At 38.2% G+C, this 17,972-nt stretch overlaps 1 protein-coding gene across 11 annotated transcripts in view; it reads left to right on the forward strand.

Annotated features, from left to right (window-relative positions):
- The window catches only part of ikzf2 (IKAROS family zinc finger 2), a 353,441-nt gene extending 335,699 nt beyond the window's left edge, over positions 1-17,742 (forward strand). For 10 of the 11 annotated variants that reach the window (XM_070876218.1, XM_070876217.1, XM_070876225.1 and 7 more), the window contains 3 exons: positions 4,558-4,692; positions 12,611-12,742; positions 15,168-17,742. In XM_070876218.1, the coding sequence (XP_070732319.1) occupies positions 4,558-4,692; positions 12,611-12,742; positions 15,168-15,898 (998 nt within the window). In that variant the 3' untranslated portion in view covers positions 15,899-17,742. The remainder of the gene's footprint in view (positions 1-4,557; positions 4,693-12,610; positions 12,743-15,167) is intronic. The other variant, XM_070876227.1, reaches the window with a different exon arrangement.
- Positions 17,743-17,972: the final 230 nt, after the last annotated feature.

Consider the following 17,972-nt stretch of genomic DNA (forward strand, 5'->3'; position numbering starts at 1 on the left):
GATATCAACTAAGCACTACTTTATTAATTATTCTAGTATTTGAATAATAAAACTATTCCAAAGAGATTACTGTACTGAATGATTTTGTTCCTCGTGGTGTGTGATGTGAAATACTAAAATGATGGGCTCAGTGGTACAGAATTCCCTAGTGATCCTGGTGCTGTAAGAGTTAACCTACAAATCATACTACCATAAATACCTTGTGCACTGAATATTGGAAGTTTATTGATACTTATTGATAGTTTATTGCAGTAACCCAAAGATAATGCTTATGCCCCAGCTGTTTTCTCATATATTCTGTAACATTGCCATTGTAAAATTACTTTAACCTGCTTCTTTCTTCCTATCTGTCTCTGTCTCCATCTCTTTCTCATACGTTTACCTGTAGATTGGCTTTCCTTATTTATGCTATATCTGTATACTGGTCATTTGATTGTAGCAAATAGCCATTCTCTAGGTTTGGTAACGTAAAAATTGTTGCTTTAACATTGGTTAAAACAAAACTAACCATAACCAAATTATTAGTAAACATTGAGCCCTATGTCTGTATACGGGCACAGTGTATGTTGTTGTAACCCATTTGAAAACTGTTCCAGGCTGTTCTTCCCTTATACTTCACCTTTCCAATTTTTCCATGGACACACATTACGAAACAGCTTGTTGTAGCTTGGTGAGAGTCAGCAAACAACTAACATGTATTGTAGCACCATTAATTACAGTGATGGTGAGGGAAACAAAATAAGATTTTCTAACATTCCTAAATAATGGTCAAGCATCAGTTATTATTGAGTAGGCCAGAATGAAACAATAAATGCTGCACTTGCAGCCTCCCAAATACAATCAATCTGGCTGTCAAACTCGTCCTATTCGCTGATTGAATTCAGCGAGTCTGTAGATTTGCAAAGGGTGTTTTTGGGAATGTTGTCTCATTGGTCGATAAATCATTAATTAGAGCAAGATCAGCAACTTGAGATAAATGTAGAGTAATAAAAACATGAATATAAACTTTATACATGGCTTCAAGGCTCTGCAATACACATCTATGCAGTCCACGAGGACTAAAAATTTGGATGTCCCTGGCCTAAACTTATTTGATGATACAATCTATAATTATCTAATAATATGGTGTGAGTTAAGCCTTATTAAAGTAAAGTTGCCAAGTTAGCATCCAGTTTGTATTCTGTCTCAGCCAGCTTCCAAAAGGACCGTCCCTATAATCAGGTCACAGTAGATACATATTTATGCATTTGTAGCTAAGTGTAGGCATAGCACTATATCATAATTTTAAAAAATGCTTCTAATACTCTAAAGCCATTTTATTTGTTCCAAATTCTTTTATTGTTAGTTTTGTTGACATTTGCTTTGTAGAACCAGGTTTGATGGTTTCCATCTCAACTTTGTTGCACCAAACCTAAAGGTAATTTTAACGTATTTATTTCCTAAAGTGCATGGTTGCATTAATTTCAGCACTATTTTGATGCTAATATTTCTTTTTGTCTAGTATAATATCCGTTGTATCAGAAGCAAATATATCCCGTTGAAATTTACATTAGTTTGCGGCTTTTATATTTTGTGATATTTAAGTCATTTTATGCATGCAAGCACCACTCACAACAGTAAATGATTTTTAGTTTTACATTTACATGTCCCATGGGCCTGAAATCCCGGTTCTGGGCTTCCAGCAGACGGACATCTGAAAAGAAGAAAAAAGATGCGCACTTACCTTTTGCTCAGGCGCCCATCAGCGATTCCGGTTTTAGGCCACTTCTTCATGTGCATAGGAGCGCGTTCATGTCCTGTAGGTACGTAACTGGAGCTGGAGTCACGTGGGCCTGGACACCCAATCAAGGTAAAGTATTCTCATTCATAGTAATAGGAGCTCCGTAACTACGAGTTCCTATTACAATCAATGAGAACCCTCCACCCCCCCCCCCACCCTCCCAACACCCAAACACAACATAAAAAATAAATAAAAAACACCTCACATATTGAAATTAAAGTTAAAGAAATGTTTTAGAAAAAAATATATTTTTATTTTTAAGTATTTTAGTTAGGATTTAAAATAAACTTACCTTAGTGGACAGGATTTTTAACATAGAAAAGTAAAATTTAAAAACACATTTTTATGTTTTTTATATGTTTTAAAACTCTTACGCTGATAAAAGTAAGCTATGTGCCTGCTTTTACCAGGCGCAAGAGTTTGAAGGACATTCGTTGGGCAAGAGATGGGCAAATAGCGCAATCTTGCTCATGCAAATGTCCTTTTCCCGAAGATACGGAGGATCTGTCAAGCTAGAACTTTTCAGATCGGAAAAGACGGTTTTCAGCGCATGCGCATTGCGCACCGAAAACTGGCTTTTGTAATGTCTCCCCACGTCCATACACATTCCGTCCGGACCCAGCGAAGCTGCGATTTCAGGACCAGTGTATCAGTTGTAAAGCACTGAGTTGATATTCTGTTGTCCTGCAATTAATCCAGGCTGTTACTATTTGCAGAATATAACTCTTTTATGTCATATAGGAAATAATAAATGAGTAGGTGTTCATTTATCATGAGTTTAGACACATTAGTATCTATTTTGGCATGAAGGGATAAAGGGAAACTCAGTGTTAAAACCATTGGTTTTAGTGTTGGAACAATGAGGAACACACAAACTCCATTAAACATGTACTCCTGAGTTTTCTGATGTCATTAAACATTTCTGCACTTTGAAACATTTTGCTCTGGGGAGCCAAAAGGTTTGCAAGGCAGCTGGGTAGCTTTGGCAGTAAAACTCCAATGGATAAGGTCCACACCCAGATCCAAATCTCAATCCTAGCCTTACCCATTATTATTGTTACTCTCCCTCAATGTGTTACACTGGTTCTTGGCCACTAAATGTAAAAAGTCTCAGTGAATGATTGGTCTACTTTTGGGCAGGTGGGGAGTAAAACAGTGGGAGATCTGTCTTGTTCTGCACTGTGTCGGTCAATACAGAGCAATATTAAGAGTGTATATGCAAACTTTCACATATTCCAGACTGTTGATGGAAGAGTGAATAAACCCAAGCTTAAAACATTTTTATTATAATAAAGTCATATTTCCACTATGCTATATGTTGAACGGTCATGTTTCACAATGATGACCATTTGGGCTGGTGCAAGATGTTGCCATAATCTTGTTAGCTGTCGATACCCTCCCTGTAGGACAAAATAGTGTTTTTAATGCAGATGCCAATAAAATTAAATTGTTTTTATAGATTTACTAACTATTTCATGGAAAATATCCTAATAGAGTATTTAAAATATTTTCATGTATAACTGATGCTTTAAACTTTTGAATATTTATCAAAGAGCTGAAAAACTCCCACACTTAAACCAAGAAAATCTCATATCACAATCTATAAATATGGTAGGGGCATTCAGGAAAATGGATTTGCCCTGACACAGTTGTATAATTACCATGCATTTATTACTTACAAATGCCCATAAGCAAGACCCCTGATTTGCAGCTTTTGCAAGAAAAATGGACGGAATAGTAGAATGTAATCTAAAACATTGGTAAAAATTCTAGCATTCCCTGCAATAAAAAACAGATTTTGACTTATTCAGTCACCATAAGCATGTGGTCTTAATTATATAGAGACATGTTAAATATTAAATTATAATAGTTAAAACTGTAATTGTAAAACTGTCCCTAAACTTCTAGAATGCTACAAAATAAAAACAGAAATTGACTTATTCAGTTATCATAAATCTATGGTCATCTAATAAAGTAAAGCTGAGTGTTGAGCTCCAGACACATCCTTACTAGTAGAGAAAAGAATATGAAATTGTTGTACATGTTTTAATACTAAACGGTTTAGAAAATGCATAAGAAAACTTTTGTTCTTCATGAAACAATGGAACCTCCTTAAAATTATCTGTAATTGATATTACATTAAAAAATATATATATTTAAAATGTCAATAAACCAGACTTCCATGATTTAATTCTGTAATAAAAAATTATTTGGAATGGAAGAGGTCTGTATTTTTAACCATTCCAAAGTATCTATTTTTGACAAAGCTTCATTAGGCCAACTTCCATGTAGTTCCAGGAACAATGAACACACCATTGGTTCATTACTGCAAAATAATATGGTGCAGTCAATAGGAAATTCTTATTCTGTGTCTGTACCTGTAATGAAACCAGACATTTCTGTAGCTTTTCATTCACCGCCACCCCGCCCCCCCCCCCCCCCATGTCCGAGCACGGCATAGTAAGAAGTTAACTGATGACATATGGACAGAGTTAATTGGGAAAGTTCTCAGAAAAGACATATAATAAAATTTAATTTTTGGTGGCTTTCCCATTGCATGTGTTTATGTAGTGGTTTCAAAAAAAGATGAGTCAGTAGCACTCGACTGCATCTGTCTATACTTTGCTGATAACTATAGGTTAAACTTACACGTTGCCTCTGAATCACACCTTATGAAACTTATGGTGCACAGTTTCCTTTTAAATACCTTTGCTGCTTATTTGAAAATGATTGATATAAATAATGATGATGTAACTTGAATACAATTCCTTCCACAGTGGGCAAGCCTCACAAATGCAACTACTGTGGTAGAAGCTACAAACAGCGCAGTTCACTGGAGGAGCATAAAGAGCGCTGTCACAACTACCTGCAGAATGCCGGCGTGGAGGCTGCACAGCCCATGAATCACCAGGGTGGGTGGGATGACGTGAAGGAGTTCCAGTTTGTAGTGACTCCTCAATGGTTTTACCTTGAAGCTCTATCTTTTCTATCTTGATAGTGTGTACAGTTTTAGATATTACTAAGTATGCTTTCTGTAATACCCAGAATGGCCAGCCAACGCAATTAGTTTTTATTATCAAAACTACTACTATTAAAAGGAAATAGTAAAACAGGCATCCTGACGTGGGCATGGTGTTACTTCACATACTATATTTTCCTACTACACGTAGTGTTATGATTGAATATTAATGTGAAAAAGTGACTATTACCTTTTCAGAATTTCCTATTAGTCCTTTCTCACCCAACCATTTCCATTTTGGCAATAATATTTCTTCAGACTTTTTCCAAAAGAAATATTCAATTCCAGTAACTGACTACTGACAGTTACTGTTTGTGTTATTCGAAAATGAAGATAAATTCAATATTAGACAAATTCAGAGGATAAGACCAAGTGTTTTTTTAAATGACTTCTTATCGATAACTTTTATCCAGCTGAAAAAAGCTTGTGTTAAAAGTAATGAATGTTTGGTTTTTTTTGAATTGGTGTCACGCTTACTAAATGGAAAATCTGAAATAGGAAATTCATTAAAATATGAATCCACATTATGATCATATAAAATAGAAATTTAAAACAGCTGGCAATTAGCTGCTTTCAGATTTTCTTTCCTTCAAGTTACTGATTCACTAAGCCAATTTCAATTAAGAAGGTATTTCTTGAGGAATCTTATTTTGTGAAGTATTAGTAATCAGTTTACAACCACATAAGAAATAGGAGCAGGAGTAGACCATACGGCCATTTGAGCCTGCTCCGCCATTCAATAAGATCATGGCTGATCTGATCATGGACTCAGCTCCACTTCCCTGCCCGCTCCCCATAACCCCTTATAATTTAAGAAAATGTCTATTTCTGACTTAAATTTATTCAATGTCCCAGCTTCCACAGCTCTCTGAGGCAGCGAATTCCACAGATTTACAACCCTCAGAGAGAAGGAATTTCTCATCTCAGTTTTAAATGGGCGGCTTCTTATTCTAAGATCATGCCCTCTAGTTCTCGTCTCCCCCATCAGTGGAAACATCCTCTCTGCATCCACCTTGTCAAGCCCCCTCATAATCTTATACGTTTCGATAAGACCTCTCATTCTTCTGAATTCCAATGAGTAGAGGCCCAATCTACTCAACCTTTCCTCATAAGTCAACCCCACCATCCCCGGAATCAACCTAGTGAACCTTCTCTGAATTGCCTCCAATGCATGTATATCCTTTCGTAAATATGGAAACCAAAACTGCACGCAGTATTCCAGGTGTGGCCTCACTAATACCTTATATAGCTGTAGCAAGACTTCCATCCCCTTTGCAATAAAGGCCAAGATACCATTGGCTTGCCTGATAACTTGCTGTACCTGCTTACTATCCTTTTGTGTTTCATGCACAAGTACCCCCAGGTCCCGCTGTACTGCGGCACTTTGCAATCTTTCTCCATTTAAATAATAACTTGCTCTTTGATTTTTTTCTGCCAAAGTGCATGACCTCACACTTTCCAACATTATATTCCATCTGCCAAATTTTTGCCGACTCACTTAGCCTGTCTATGTCCTTTTGCAGATTTTTTGTGTCCCCCTCACACATTGCTTTTCCTCCATCTTTGTATCATCAGCAAACTTGGCTACATTACACTCAGTCTCTTCTTCCAAGTCGTTAATACAGATTGTAAATAGTTGGGGTCCCAGCACTGATCCCTTGCGGCACCCCACTAGTTACTGGTTGCCAACCAGAGAATGAACCATTTATCCCAACTCTCTGTTCTCTGTTAGTTAGCCAATCCTCTATCCATGCTAATATATTACCCCCAACCTCATGAACTTTTATCTTGCGCAGTAACCTTTTATGCAGCACCTTGTCAAATGCCTTCTGGAAGTCCAAATACACCACATCCACTGGTTCCCCTTTATCCACCCTGCTCATTACATCCTCAAAGAACTTCAGCAAATTTGTCAAACATGACTTCCCCTTAATAAATCCATGCTGACTCTGCCTGACCGAATTTTGCTTTTCCAAATGTCCTGCTACTGCTTCTTTAATAATGGACTCCAACATTTTCCCAACCACTGGTCTATAGTTTCCTGCTTTTTGTCTGCCTCCTTTTTTAAATAGGGGCGTTACATTTGCAGTTTTCCAATCTGCTGAGACCTCCCCAGAATCCAGGGAATTTTGGTAAATTACAACCAATCATCCACAATCCCTACCGCTACTTCTCTTAAGACTCTAGGATGCAAGCCATCAGGACCAGGGGATTTATCTGCCTTTAGTCCCATTATCTTACTGAATACCACCTCCTTAGTGATTGTGATTGTGTTAAGTTCTTCCCCCTCTATAGCCCCTAGACTATCCACCGTCGGAATATTGTTAGTGTCCTTTACCATAAAGACTGATACAAAATATTTGTTCAGAGTTTCTGCTATCTCCATGTTCTTCATTACTAATTCCCGCCCTCTAAGAGACCAACATTTACTTTAGCCACCCTTTTCCTTTTTATATACCTATAGAAACTCTTGCTATCTGTTTTTATATTTTGCGCTAGTTTACTTTCATAGTCTTTCTTAATCATTTTTTTAGTCGTTCTTTGCTGGCTTTTAAAAGCTTCCCAGTCTTCTGTCCTCCCACTAGTTTTGGCCACTTTGTATGCCCTTGTTTTTAATTGGATACCGTCCTTTATTTCTTTAGTTAACCACGGATGGTTATCTTTTCTCCGATATCCTTTCCTCCTCACTGGAATATATTTTTCTTCAGAGTTGTGAAATATCTCCTTAAGTGTACCCCACTGTTCATCAACCGTCCTACACTTTAATCTATTTTCCCAGTCCACTTTACCCAACTCTGCCCTCATACCTTTATAGTCTCCTTTATCTAAGCTTAGTACACTGGTTAGAGATCCAACTTTCTCACCCTCCAGTTGAATTTGAAATTCAGTCATGCCAGGATCACTCATTCCGAGGGGATCCTTCACTAGGAGATTGTTTATTAATCCTGTCTCATTACACAGGACCAGATCTAAGATAGCCTGCCTCCTGGTTGGTTCCGTTACATACTGCTCAAGGAACCCGTCCCTTACCCACTCTATGAACTCCTCCTCAAGGTAGCCGGTGGAAGGTTCAGAAGGTATTTGAGGGGAAGCTTCTTCATGCAGAGGGTTGTGGGGGTCTGGAACTCTGCCTCGAAGGGTGGTAGAGGCAAAAACACAAACCACATTTAAAAGGTGCTTGGACAGGCAGTTAAAGTGCCGTAACATACAGGGTTAAGGACCGAGAGCTGGTAAGTGGGATTAGATTGGATAACCTCTTGTTGGCTGGCGCAGGTATGATGGTAAGTACGCCAGGGAATCGAATACTGCTAGAGTGATCTCCGGGACTAGTTTCGATCACCTGGATGGTTAGGAGAGGAATTTTCTGAGATTATTATTCCCCAATTGGCCTGGGCTTTTATCTGTTTGTTTTTTTGCCTCTCCCAGGAGATAACATGGCTCCGGTTGAGGTGGAGTTTAAAATGTTGCGTTACATGGGGTGTCGTGGTTGTGTTCGGTGGACTGGTTGGTCCAGATGCTCTTTATCTTTCCATCATTGTTCACTGTTCATAGGTTTACATGTAACCTTCAGGGCTGCTGACCAAGGGCCGTGTGGCTCTTTGTCTGCTGGCGCGGACATGATGGACCGAGGTGGCCTCCTGCGCTGTGGATTTTTATGTTTCTATGTTTCTATCTCCGTCCTGTCCAAAGAAAAGTGGTGAGACTCAGCTACTGGTATTTAGTCCACTATTTCACCCATGTACAGTAAAGATCCTGGACCAAAGTTTTTCTTTAAATTTTCCTTTTCCAACCTTTTTTAGTATACCTTCGGACCAAACTTGCTGGACTCACTGCCCACTGCCGCCCATATTCAGGGAGTAAGTCGCTTTTTTGCCGCCGGGCGGTCTTTCCAGGACTTTTTCAAGAAACTTCCATCCTAAAGTACCGTCAGGATCTCAGCGGTCCTTTGTGTGGCACTTGGGCGGAACTCAGCTTCCACCAGGTTCGGGGCCCTTATTTTTTTTCTTCTCTCTGATTCATTGCATTGCTGGAAAAGAGGATTAAGCTTCTCTCTTTTATCTGGTAATGTCACTTGAGAAAGAAAGAGAGAGAGAGAGAGACAGAGAGAGTTGCTGAGAGATATGACAATGGCCCAGGTGACACCTTCAGATTTTTCCATCCCATCCTGTCAGGAGACACTAAGCCTGTGCTTAGCATTTTCCTCACTGGTTTTGCCTCAAACAGAATGGCAAACTTTTAATATTTTTATTTCAGAAAAATCCTCATATACAGTTAATAGAAATAATGGAATCTTTCATCAGAAATATTCTTTATTACTTTAGTCAGCAAAAAAAATGAAATTAATAGAACAATTCATTAAAAAAGCTAAGGGGATGTTTTATGTCTGTTGGTGGTGGTTTGAGTTTGGATAGATTGCTCCAAGCTGATTGCCATTGCAAAAATTACTGCTGTAATTTCTCAGCCAGACTGTGTGAAGAGCAGTGTCCCAACATTTACAGAACAGGCCAGCTGACCCAAATTCACCTTCAGTTGGAAGGTGAGAGCATGAACAAATTTTGGCAAGCAAAATCAAGGACAACCTAAAGATGTTTTATAAATACATTAAAAGCAAGAGAATAACTAAAGAAAAAGTAGGGCTTATTAGAGACCATAAAGGTAATCTGTGTGTGGAGGTGGAGGACATGGATATGGTTCTCAATGAATATTTTGCGTATGTTTTCACAAAAGAGGGGGGCCATGCAGACATTGCAATCAGGGAGGTGTGGAATATTAGATGAAATAAATATAGTGAGAGAGGAAGTATTCAGGGGTTTAACAGTTTTGAAAGTGGATAAATTCCCAAGCCCGAATGAAATGTATCGCAGGCTGTTGAGAAGCAAAAGAGGAAATATCAGAGGCTCTTACCATCATTTTCCAATTTTCTCTGGCTACAGGTGTGATGCTGGAGGACTGCTAATGTAGTACCTTTGTTTCAAAAGGGAGGAAGGGATAAACCGAGTAATTACAGGCCAGTCAGCCTAACCTCAGTGGTGGGAAAATTATTGGAAAGACTTCTGAGGGACAGGATAAATCTTCATTTAGAATGACACGGATTAATCAGCATGGATTTGTTAAGGGAAGATCGTGTCTGACGATCTTAATTAAATTTTTTGAGGAGGTAACAAGGAGGGTCGATGAGGGTAGGGCATTTGATGTAGTGTATATGGATTTTAGCAAGGCTTTTGATAAGGTCCCACATGGCAGACTAGTCATGAAAGTAAAAACCCATGAGATCCAGGGCAAAGTGGCAAGTTGGATCCAAAATTGGCTCAGAGGCAGGAAGCAAAAGGTAATGGTTGTTGGGTGTTTTTGTGACTGGAAGGCCGTTTCCAGTGGGGTTCCGCAGTGCTCAGTACTAGGTCCCTTGCTTTTTGTGGTATATAATCAAAGATTTAGACTTGAATGTAGGGGTTATGATTAAGAAGTATGCAGATGATACTAAAATCGGCTGTGTGGTTGATAATGAAGTAGAAAGCTGTAGACTGCAGGAAGATATTAATGAACTGATCAGGTGAACAGAACAGCAAATGGAATTCAATCCGGAGAAGTGTGAGGTAATGCATTTGGGGAGGGCTAACAAGGCAAGGAATACGGGGACAGTGGAGTGCATGTCCACAGATCCTTGAAGGTAGCAGGCCAGGTAGGTAAGGTGGTTAAGAAGGCATATGGAATAATTGCCTTTGTTAGCTGAGGCATAGAGTACAAAAGCAGGGAGGTTATGCTTGAACTGTATAAACCACTAGTTAGGCCACAGCTAGAGTATTGCGTGCAGTTCTGGTTACCACATTACAAGAATGATGTAATTGCACTAGAGAGGGTACAGAGGAGATTTACGAGGATGTTGCTTGGACTGGAGAATATTAGCTTTGAGGAAAAATTGGATAGACTGTGTTTGTTTTCTTTGGAACAGTGGAGGCTGAGGGGAGGACTTATTGAGGTGTATAAAATTATGAGGGGCCTAGATAGCGTGGATAGGACATACCTATTTCCCTTAACAGAGGGGTCAACAACCAAGGACCATAGGTTTAAAGTAATTGCTAGGTGGTTTTGAGGGTGATAGGGGTCTGGAACTCACTGCCTGAAAGGGTGGTAAAAGTAGAAACCCCCACCACATTTAAAAAGTACTTGGATGTGCACGTGAAGTGACGTAACCTACAGGGCTACGGACCAAGAGCTGGAAAGTGTGATTAGGCTGGATAGCTCTTTGTTGGCCGGCACGGACACGATGGGCCAAAATGGCCTCATTCCGTACTGTAAATTTCTATGATTTTATTGACTCATAACCACCTGACTCACAAAGCATCATTTGGATTTCCATTTGCCCACTTTTCAGGCTGAGAAGCTTAATAATAGGAGAAAAGGGACAAAATGCACAATATTGTGTGAGAAAGCAGTTGATAATGATAAACTAACAAATAAAAACAATAGCCACTCAGTTCCAAATGCATGTATAAGTGAACCCATAAAATGAGTAAAGTTCTTCCCTCACTTCCATATGTAATCACGTATGGTTTATGTATCTTTAACTCTAACAGAAGGACTCCCTTCCTGCATCAACACTGGTGTTATTTTCTACTCTTTTTGGACACACTATCTTTTTAAAGCCATAAGCAACTGGGACACCTCTACCATTATAACATTTTTATACTTTTTAAAAAAAGCAACAAGTAAAATACTTCTTCAGCTAATACCAAACCATTTTAGGCCTCCCTGTACTAGGAGGCAAAAAGAAAAATCCAAGTCTGTAAATATAATTATTATATCTGATAAAAATGAACTGCTGCAATACCAGCTCCAAATGACCCTTAAGGAAGCAATTATCAGTAGCGGATTGCACTTTCTAATTTGCAGTTGTTTCCATATCTGATGCTTATTAAGGATTAGTTCTGTATCCTTTCTTTTCTTTATTTTCCAATACTTATCATAATGTTTCATTTGCACAAAGTAACAACAATTACTAAAACACATCGATGCCAAGCTCATATACAAGATAGCATTATGTGCCAATTTTTTTTTGCTGAAATGAAATTTTGCATGATTAAATGTTGGCAGAATCAGTAGGTAATTTTCTGGGGCCAACAGTGTCCTTTACTAGTTTAGACTTAGAATATTGATTTTCTTTTTTTCCCCAATCAGGGATTAAAATAAAAATCTGAGAAATATAATGAAGTAAGCAGAAAGTAAAATAAAAGTTTTGGCTGTCTTAAGGAGGCAGAAATGGTGGATTCTTATGCTTTGTCAGATACAATATAGAATACAATTCCAGTTAAATCTGCAAAAATTATGGGCATGTCTGACAACAAATGAAATTTCTGCTAACAAACTAAGTTTCATTGACTTTTCCAGTAATATATTTTCATTTTAAATGATGAGGGGGCATAATTAATCATTTAGTGTTGTCCTAAATTTCCACATTTTAGTTTACATGTAGAATTTCTGTCAAGCTTCAATACAGTCAAGCAGAAAACAGCATTTTTACTCTTTATAATGATTAAAAAAAAACACACATTTATAATTAAAACATTGTGTCGTAAAATTACATTTTAAATACTCCTGGAATTTGAGTCTTTCTGTTCATTTCAAATACAGCTCATATACTAGAAGTGAAATCTTTTGTAAAACTAAATCTGATAAACTAATCCCTGGGTTTCTAAAATATTCTATACCTTGAATGTTAATTTTAACTATGTTATGGTGTAAAAGAGATATTTGAAAATGAGAAGTCCTGTGGAATAATGTGTTCACATTTGAATGTTCTCTGTTCTCTGCAGTAGATGAGTACAAGGAGCAAGATCCAGTGGCAGACCATATTCCTCTTATGCCATTTGAGAGACCAGCAATCATAGAGAGGCTGGCAAGCAATGTGGGAAAGCGTAAAAGCTCAACACCTCAAAAATTTGTTGGTGAGGTTTGCCATCTTTCTGTGTTAATGGGTAATACATTATTGTTAATAACCAGCTGTCTTTTCAAAGTTAACCACATTCTAAAAGAAGGACACGTGAAGAGGATTTGAGGAGGAAATAAAGAATAAATCTTTCTTGTCACAAATTGCTATTTGTTTGGACTGTATTGTTTGCTGAATGCAAGTATTTGAACAAATATTAGCACTTTATTTACATAATTGGCATTCTTCACTATTACATTAAAATAAACTAGCTGATCTGTCATGGTTTTACTGACGGGTAATCTGGGATTTGGAGCATGGTTGTGATGTTTGGCTGGTAACTTGGCCTGTATCCTTAAAGTCACTGTTCAGATACAACCTGTGGGAAGTAGTTTAAATGGGCACCCCTTAAGGTCAGTTAGAGGCTCAATGCTGAGGGAATTTTTTGTAGATTGACCAATGTTTGTAAATTCCCCAATCCTACCCCTGGAGAGAGGGCAGATTATCAAAGTCAGAAAAACAAGCAGCAATTAACTGGCTGTCTCTTTTAAAATTAAGATTTTTCAGCTGAAATGTGACATCTAAAGTATGATGGATGCACACAATACACACACACACACAGATGTGCCTTGAATATGTATGTCTTGCAAATAGCATGTGGCCATCTCACACACACCCCATTCTGCAAAACTATCTTATAAAAGAACCAGAAATAAAGCCAATTAGTAATCTGGAAATTACAATGCCCAACATTCCCTCGCTAAAACAATTAAGCTTTATTCTATCATTCTGGCTCAGTGATCGCACTCTTGCCTCTGAGTTGGAAAGTTGTGGGTTCAAGCAGCATTCCAGGACTGGACCACATTATGTAGGCTGACACTTCAATGCAGTATTGAGGAAGTGTTGCATTGTCGAAGGTGCTGTTTTTCAGGTGAGAAGTTAAATTGAGGCCCCATCAGAATGTTCATATGGACATAAAAAATCCCATGACACTATTTGAAGAAGAGCAGGGAGTTCTCCTGGTTTCCTGCCAAATATTCATCTCAAGCAACACCACAAATTAATTGGTCACTTATCTAATTTGCTGTTTATATAGTCTTGTGTACACAATATTGCTAACTTACATAGCTCATCCCCTCCAATCACCTCCTCCCCAGACTCGCCTGTGGACGAATTGGTCGGACCCCGACTGGTCATCTGCATTGGGGTACCCGACTGTCAACTGCAGCTTGCTGGAATTATGACTATGAAGCCCAGGGACCAATTTAGGACCATCCTGGAGCCTCTGTTCTGGCACACCATGGCTGCACGCTACATGAATCGCGGCCGGTTTTGGGCGCTAATGAATTTAGGTCCCCATGCCTTTGAAGCATCGAAAAGGACAAGGCTTCCATTTTCCCATTGAAGAAAATGGAGGAGATTATGGTGCAATGATTTATGCATCATATTGTGAGAGGATTTTGTGAAAATTGAGGGAATGTGTTCTAAAGGAAGTTGATGCATATAGATGGAAGAGTTAATAAGGTTACTATATTGTTGTGAAGAAGAAACAGAACATGAGAGAGATTAGACCTCTGGGGAAACAGTCACATGGTGAGCCATCAACTTGTACAGAAGTAGAGTGATTTGAGAGGATACTAGATAGCCATGAACATAAGTTTTGTGGGAGACTATATGATGGGAATTTGTTTTGAAGAGCATGGTGCCAGACGATGTCAGAGGCTTTGGAGATTTATGAGGCAATGACAGATGAGTAACAAAGGTGTTCAAGATTGCACTTTCAGAGGCGCATAACGTAGGCAACAAGATCACCAGTGGAATGGTCATTCAGAAAGTCATATCGGTGATCATGGATTTAATCAGAGCTCTCAAGGTGATGGATAATTTGAGAATTAACCGTAGATTTCCGTAACTTTGGAAAGTGCAGATGTTAGCACAGCAGGCAGTAGAAGGGTAAAAAGGATTCACTTTCTTAAGGACTAGGTGAACACAAGCGAATGTCAAGAAGAAAAGGGAGTAAGAGAAGTTGAGCAGATGCTGTGGGAGAGGAATACATTGAGACATACATCATGAGGTGTTGGGATTGGTGGGCAGAAGTCCCAGCCCAATCTTTTTCTTGTGCAAAAGGAAAAAGACAGATCCTAATGCCACCATCAAGTCTGTTCCACCATCCAATTAAATATGGTTGGTTTGTATCTTAACCCATTTATATCCAAATGATCCATGTAAGTCACATTTAAGTTGTTAGTCTGTTGCTTCTGATTTTGAACTTTAGAATTGTAACCTAACATTGAACTTCATAATTCCTAATTGTTCTCTGGCTAAACCAGTAATAAATATTTTAAAGTTGCACTCTGATAGAATATGTGAAAAACAAACCTACTGAATGGTTGAGTGTGTCATATGTAAGTATTAGCTCACTTATTTGCAATGTCTTGTTCTAGGTGAAAAGTTCATGCGTTTGAATTATCCAGACATCAATTTTAACATGAGCTTGAACTACAAGAAAGAGGCTGAGTTCATGCATTCGCACATGATGGATCAAGCCATCAACAATGCAATTACATACCTTGGGGCTGAATCCCTCAGACCTCTGATGCAGCATCAACCCAGCACAATGGCAGAAGCAGTTCCAGTTATGAATTCTGTCTATCCTCAGGTATACCATCCAAGCAGGCTTGAAAGGCCAAGCAGAAGGGAAATAGCAGAAAGCCACAAAAATACAGTGGATGGCCCCATTTCTCTTATAAGAGCAAAAGATCAGACCACAGAAAGAGGAATATCTCCTAGTAACAGCTGTTTAGATTCTACTGACACAGAAAGCAGCCATGATGATCGAAGTGGTCAGCAATACCTTGGAATCCCAGCCTTAACTCCTCGAAATAAGCAAAGTCCTGTCTACACAAAGGAGGAATCAAAGGCCCTGGAACCAACAAAGGTTTTGTCTCATACCTCTAAAGCGGTATACAGGGTCTTCAGTGGAGAGGGTGAGCAAATTAGGGCTTTCAAGTGTGAGCACTGTCATGTGCTGTTTCTAGACCATGTCATGTACACCATTCACATGGGCTGCCATGGTTTCAGAGACCCATTTGAGTGCAACATCTGTGGCTACCAAAGCCAGGATCGCTATGAGTTCTCATCGCACATTGTTCGTGGAGAACACACATTCCACTAGGCCTTGAGCTCAAGGACAGTGATGAAGAACTGTATTTGGACTACCACATTGACATAACTGAAAGGCAGAAGTGGCCTAGTGACAGAAGATTTGCCTTGTTTTTACTATTCATGGACCAAAAATATACTGCAGTGAGTATATTCCACTCATTTGCAGTAATGTGACTTTTCACTCATATGACATTGTGGGAATTAAAATTAGCCCTTAGTTTATGAAAATGAGCTGTCAGTCATGTCATCTTCAGAATGTTGTATCATTCAACTCGGTCCTTGCGTAGGTGCAGCTGTGACAAGCTAGTGAACGACTCATACGTAGAATTACATGAAGAAGAAAAGAATAATGTAGGATCAAGGGTGAACCATTTCTTAAACCAAGTACTGCATGTCCTCAACTTCTAAATGGAGGAGTAAAAGATGAATATTTTCTTGTGTGCAGCAGTCTTTCATAATTAATATGTTTGTCCGTTTCAGACACACATCAACCAAGAAAAAGCCCACCAGAATAAAAGCAAGCACTTGTTGGTTAATTTTTATACTTTGTAATGTTGACCAAAATAATTGAAAAAGGTCACATCTTTAAGTCTTCAAATTTGTGTAAATCTGGAGGAAAAAAAAAAGAATTGTTAGGTGAGGTCATCACTACTTGGTTATGAGGTAAAACACATTTAATCACAGGCTCAGTATTAATCCAGTGATGGTGCTCCCTTTTTTGACTATCACAGTCTTAACCTGTTGAGTCCGTAACTGCATTTTCTTGCAAGCAAGAGATGAATGATACAGTGCCAATCAGATGACATGCCTGACAACCTGTCTTGTGGCACTTGCTCCTTGGATAAAGATTACCTCTCACAGTTAGATTGCTTGTTGAAGAGGGAACAAAATTAGGACTCAAACTATGCACTTATTGGAAATTTTCATAAAAGTACTGGAGACTATTGTTAATTTCTGAACAAGGGAAGGATGTATTAAAACTCTGAAACTGTGATCATTCAACTGATTGTGAAGCGCTGTCAGTTCTCAACCAGACTCACTTCCTGTTTCATGTAGCATTTTCTAATCTGGGACAAATGTCCCTGTCCTAAGTCCTCGGGCTTTTTTGTTGCTAAAGCATTAGGTATAAACTGTTTACATATTTTTGTACTAAAGTGTAGTTTTATACATGAAAATGCTTGAAAAATAAAAAAGGTCCATTAGCTTTGTAGTGCATTTGCTACTGGAATCGGGTAACTGGAACCTCTTCCTTGGTTTGTTTAATGGTGGCAACATATGCTGTTATTTTTTGGTGTAAAACTCTGGATGTACATTTTCCTTATAACATAACTTTGTAAGAAGACTGAAACTGTAAACTTTTATGCAATTATTTAGAAAGTTTCAGCATTGACAATTATAGTATGTTATAAATCTTTTAAAATGCTTTAATTAAAATTTGTAAATAAAACTACTTTATTCCAATGTCAGACGTTGGCAGCAGCTGTTTGTAGCCTAAGTTTAATTCTAATGACTTTTTCTCAAGTTCTTGTCACTCAGTGGTATAAGCATCACAAGAGTCCGCAACAGACTCTCCAAACTTGAATCGGTTATTCTATACAGGTGAATGCAGTTTTCAAGTGCAATACTCCTTTTTTTTCTTGGACTGTATAATGTATTTTCTCAATTTAGGAAATAGTTTGTAAAATGTTTTTGAAATACTTTAACTGATTAAGAAAGTGTTGAAAACCCCTGTTACTATGACCTAAATAACATGGCTTGTAAAAAATCCCCAAAAAGTTACAGAATCTTTGTTAATATTTTTTTTTAGGGAAAACTACTGTAAGGTTTGTACTGTTTGAGTGCACAAATACTGAAATAAATTTAGGGAACCTCAGGAATGAACTCTGTGTGTCCAGTTGTTTCACTCTCTGTACTATTATGAAACTTCACATAGAAGATACAACATAGTGAGGCTTTATACATATACATTAATGTAACAATTTTCTTATTCATTTATTCACTAAAGAAAATGTCATACAAGCACTTTAAGAATCTCAAGTATAACTTGTCCTTCCAATACTAAATTATAAAGCAAACTAAATCCT

Source organism: Pristiophorus japonicus, chromosome 3 (genome assembly GCF_044704955.1).
Source record: "Pristiophorus japonicus isolate sPriJap1 chromosome 3, sPriJap1.hap1, whole genome shotgun sequence".
In the NCBI taxonomy this organism is placed as follows: Eukaryota; Metazoa; Chordata; class Chondrichthyes; family Pristiophoridae; genus Pristiophorus; species Pristiophorus japonicus.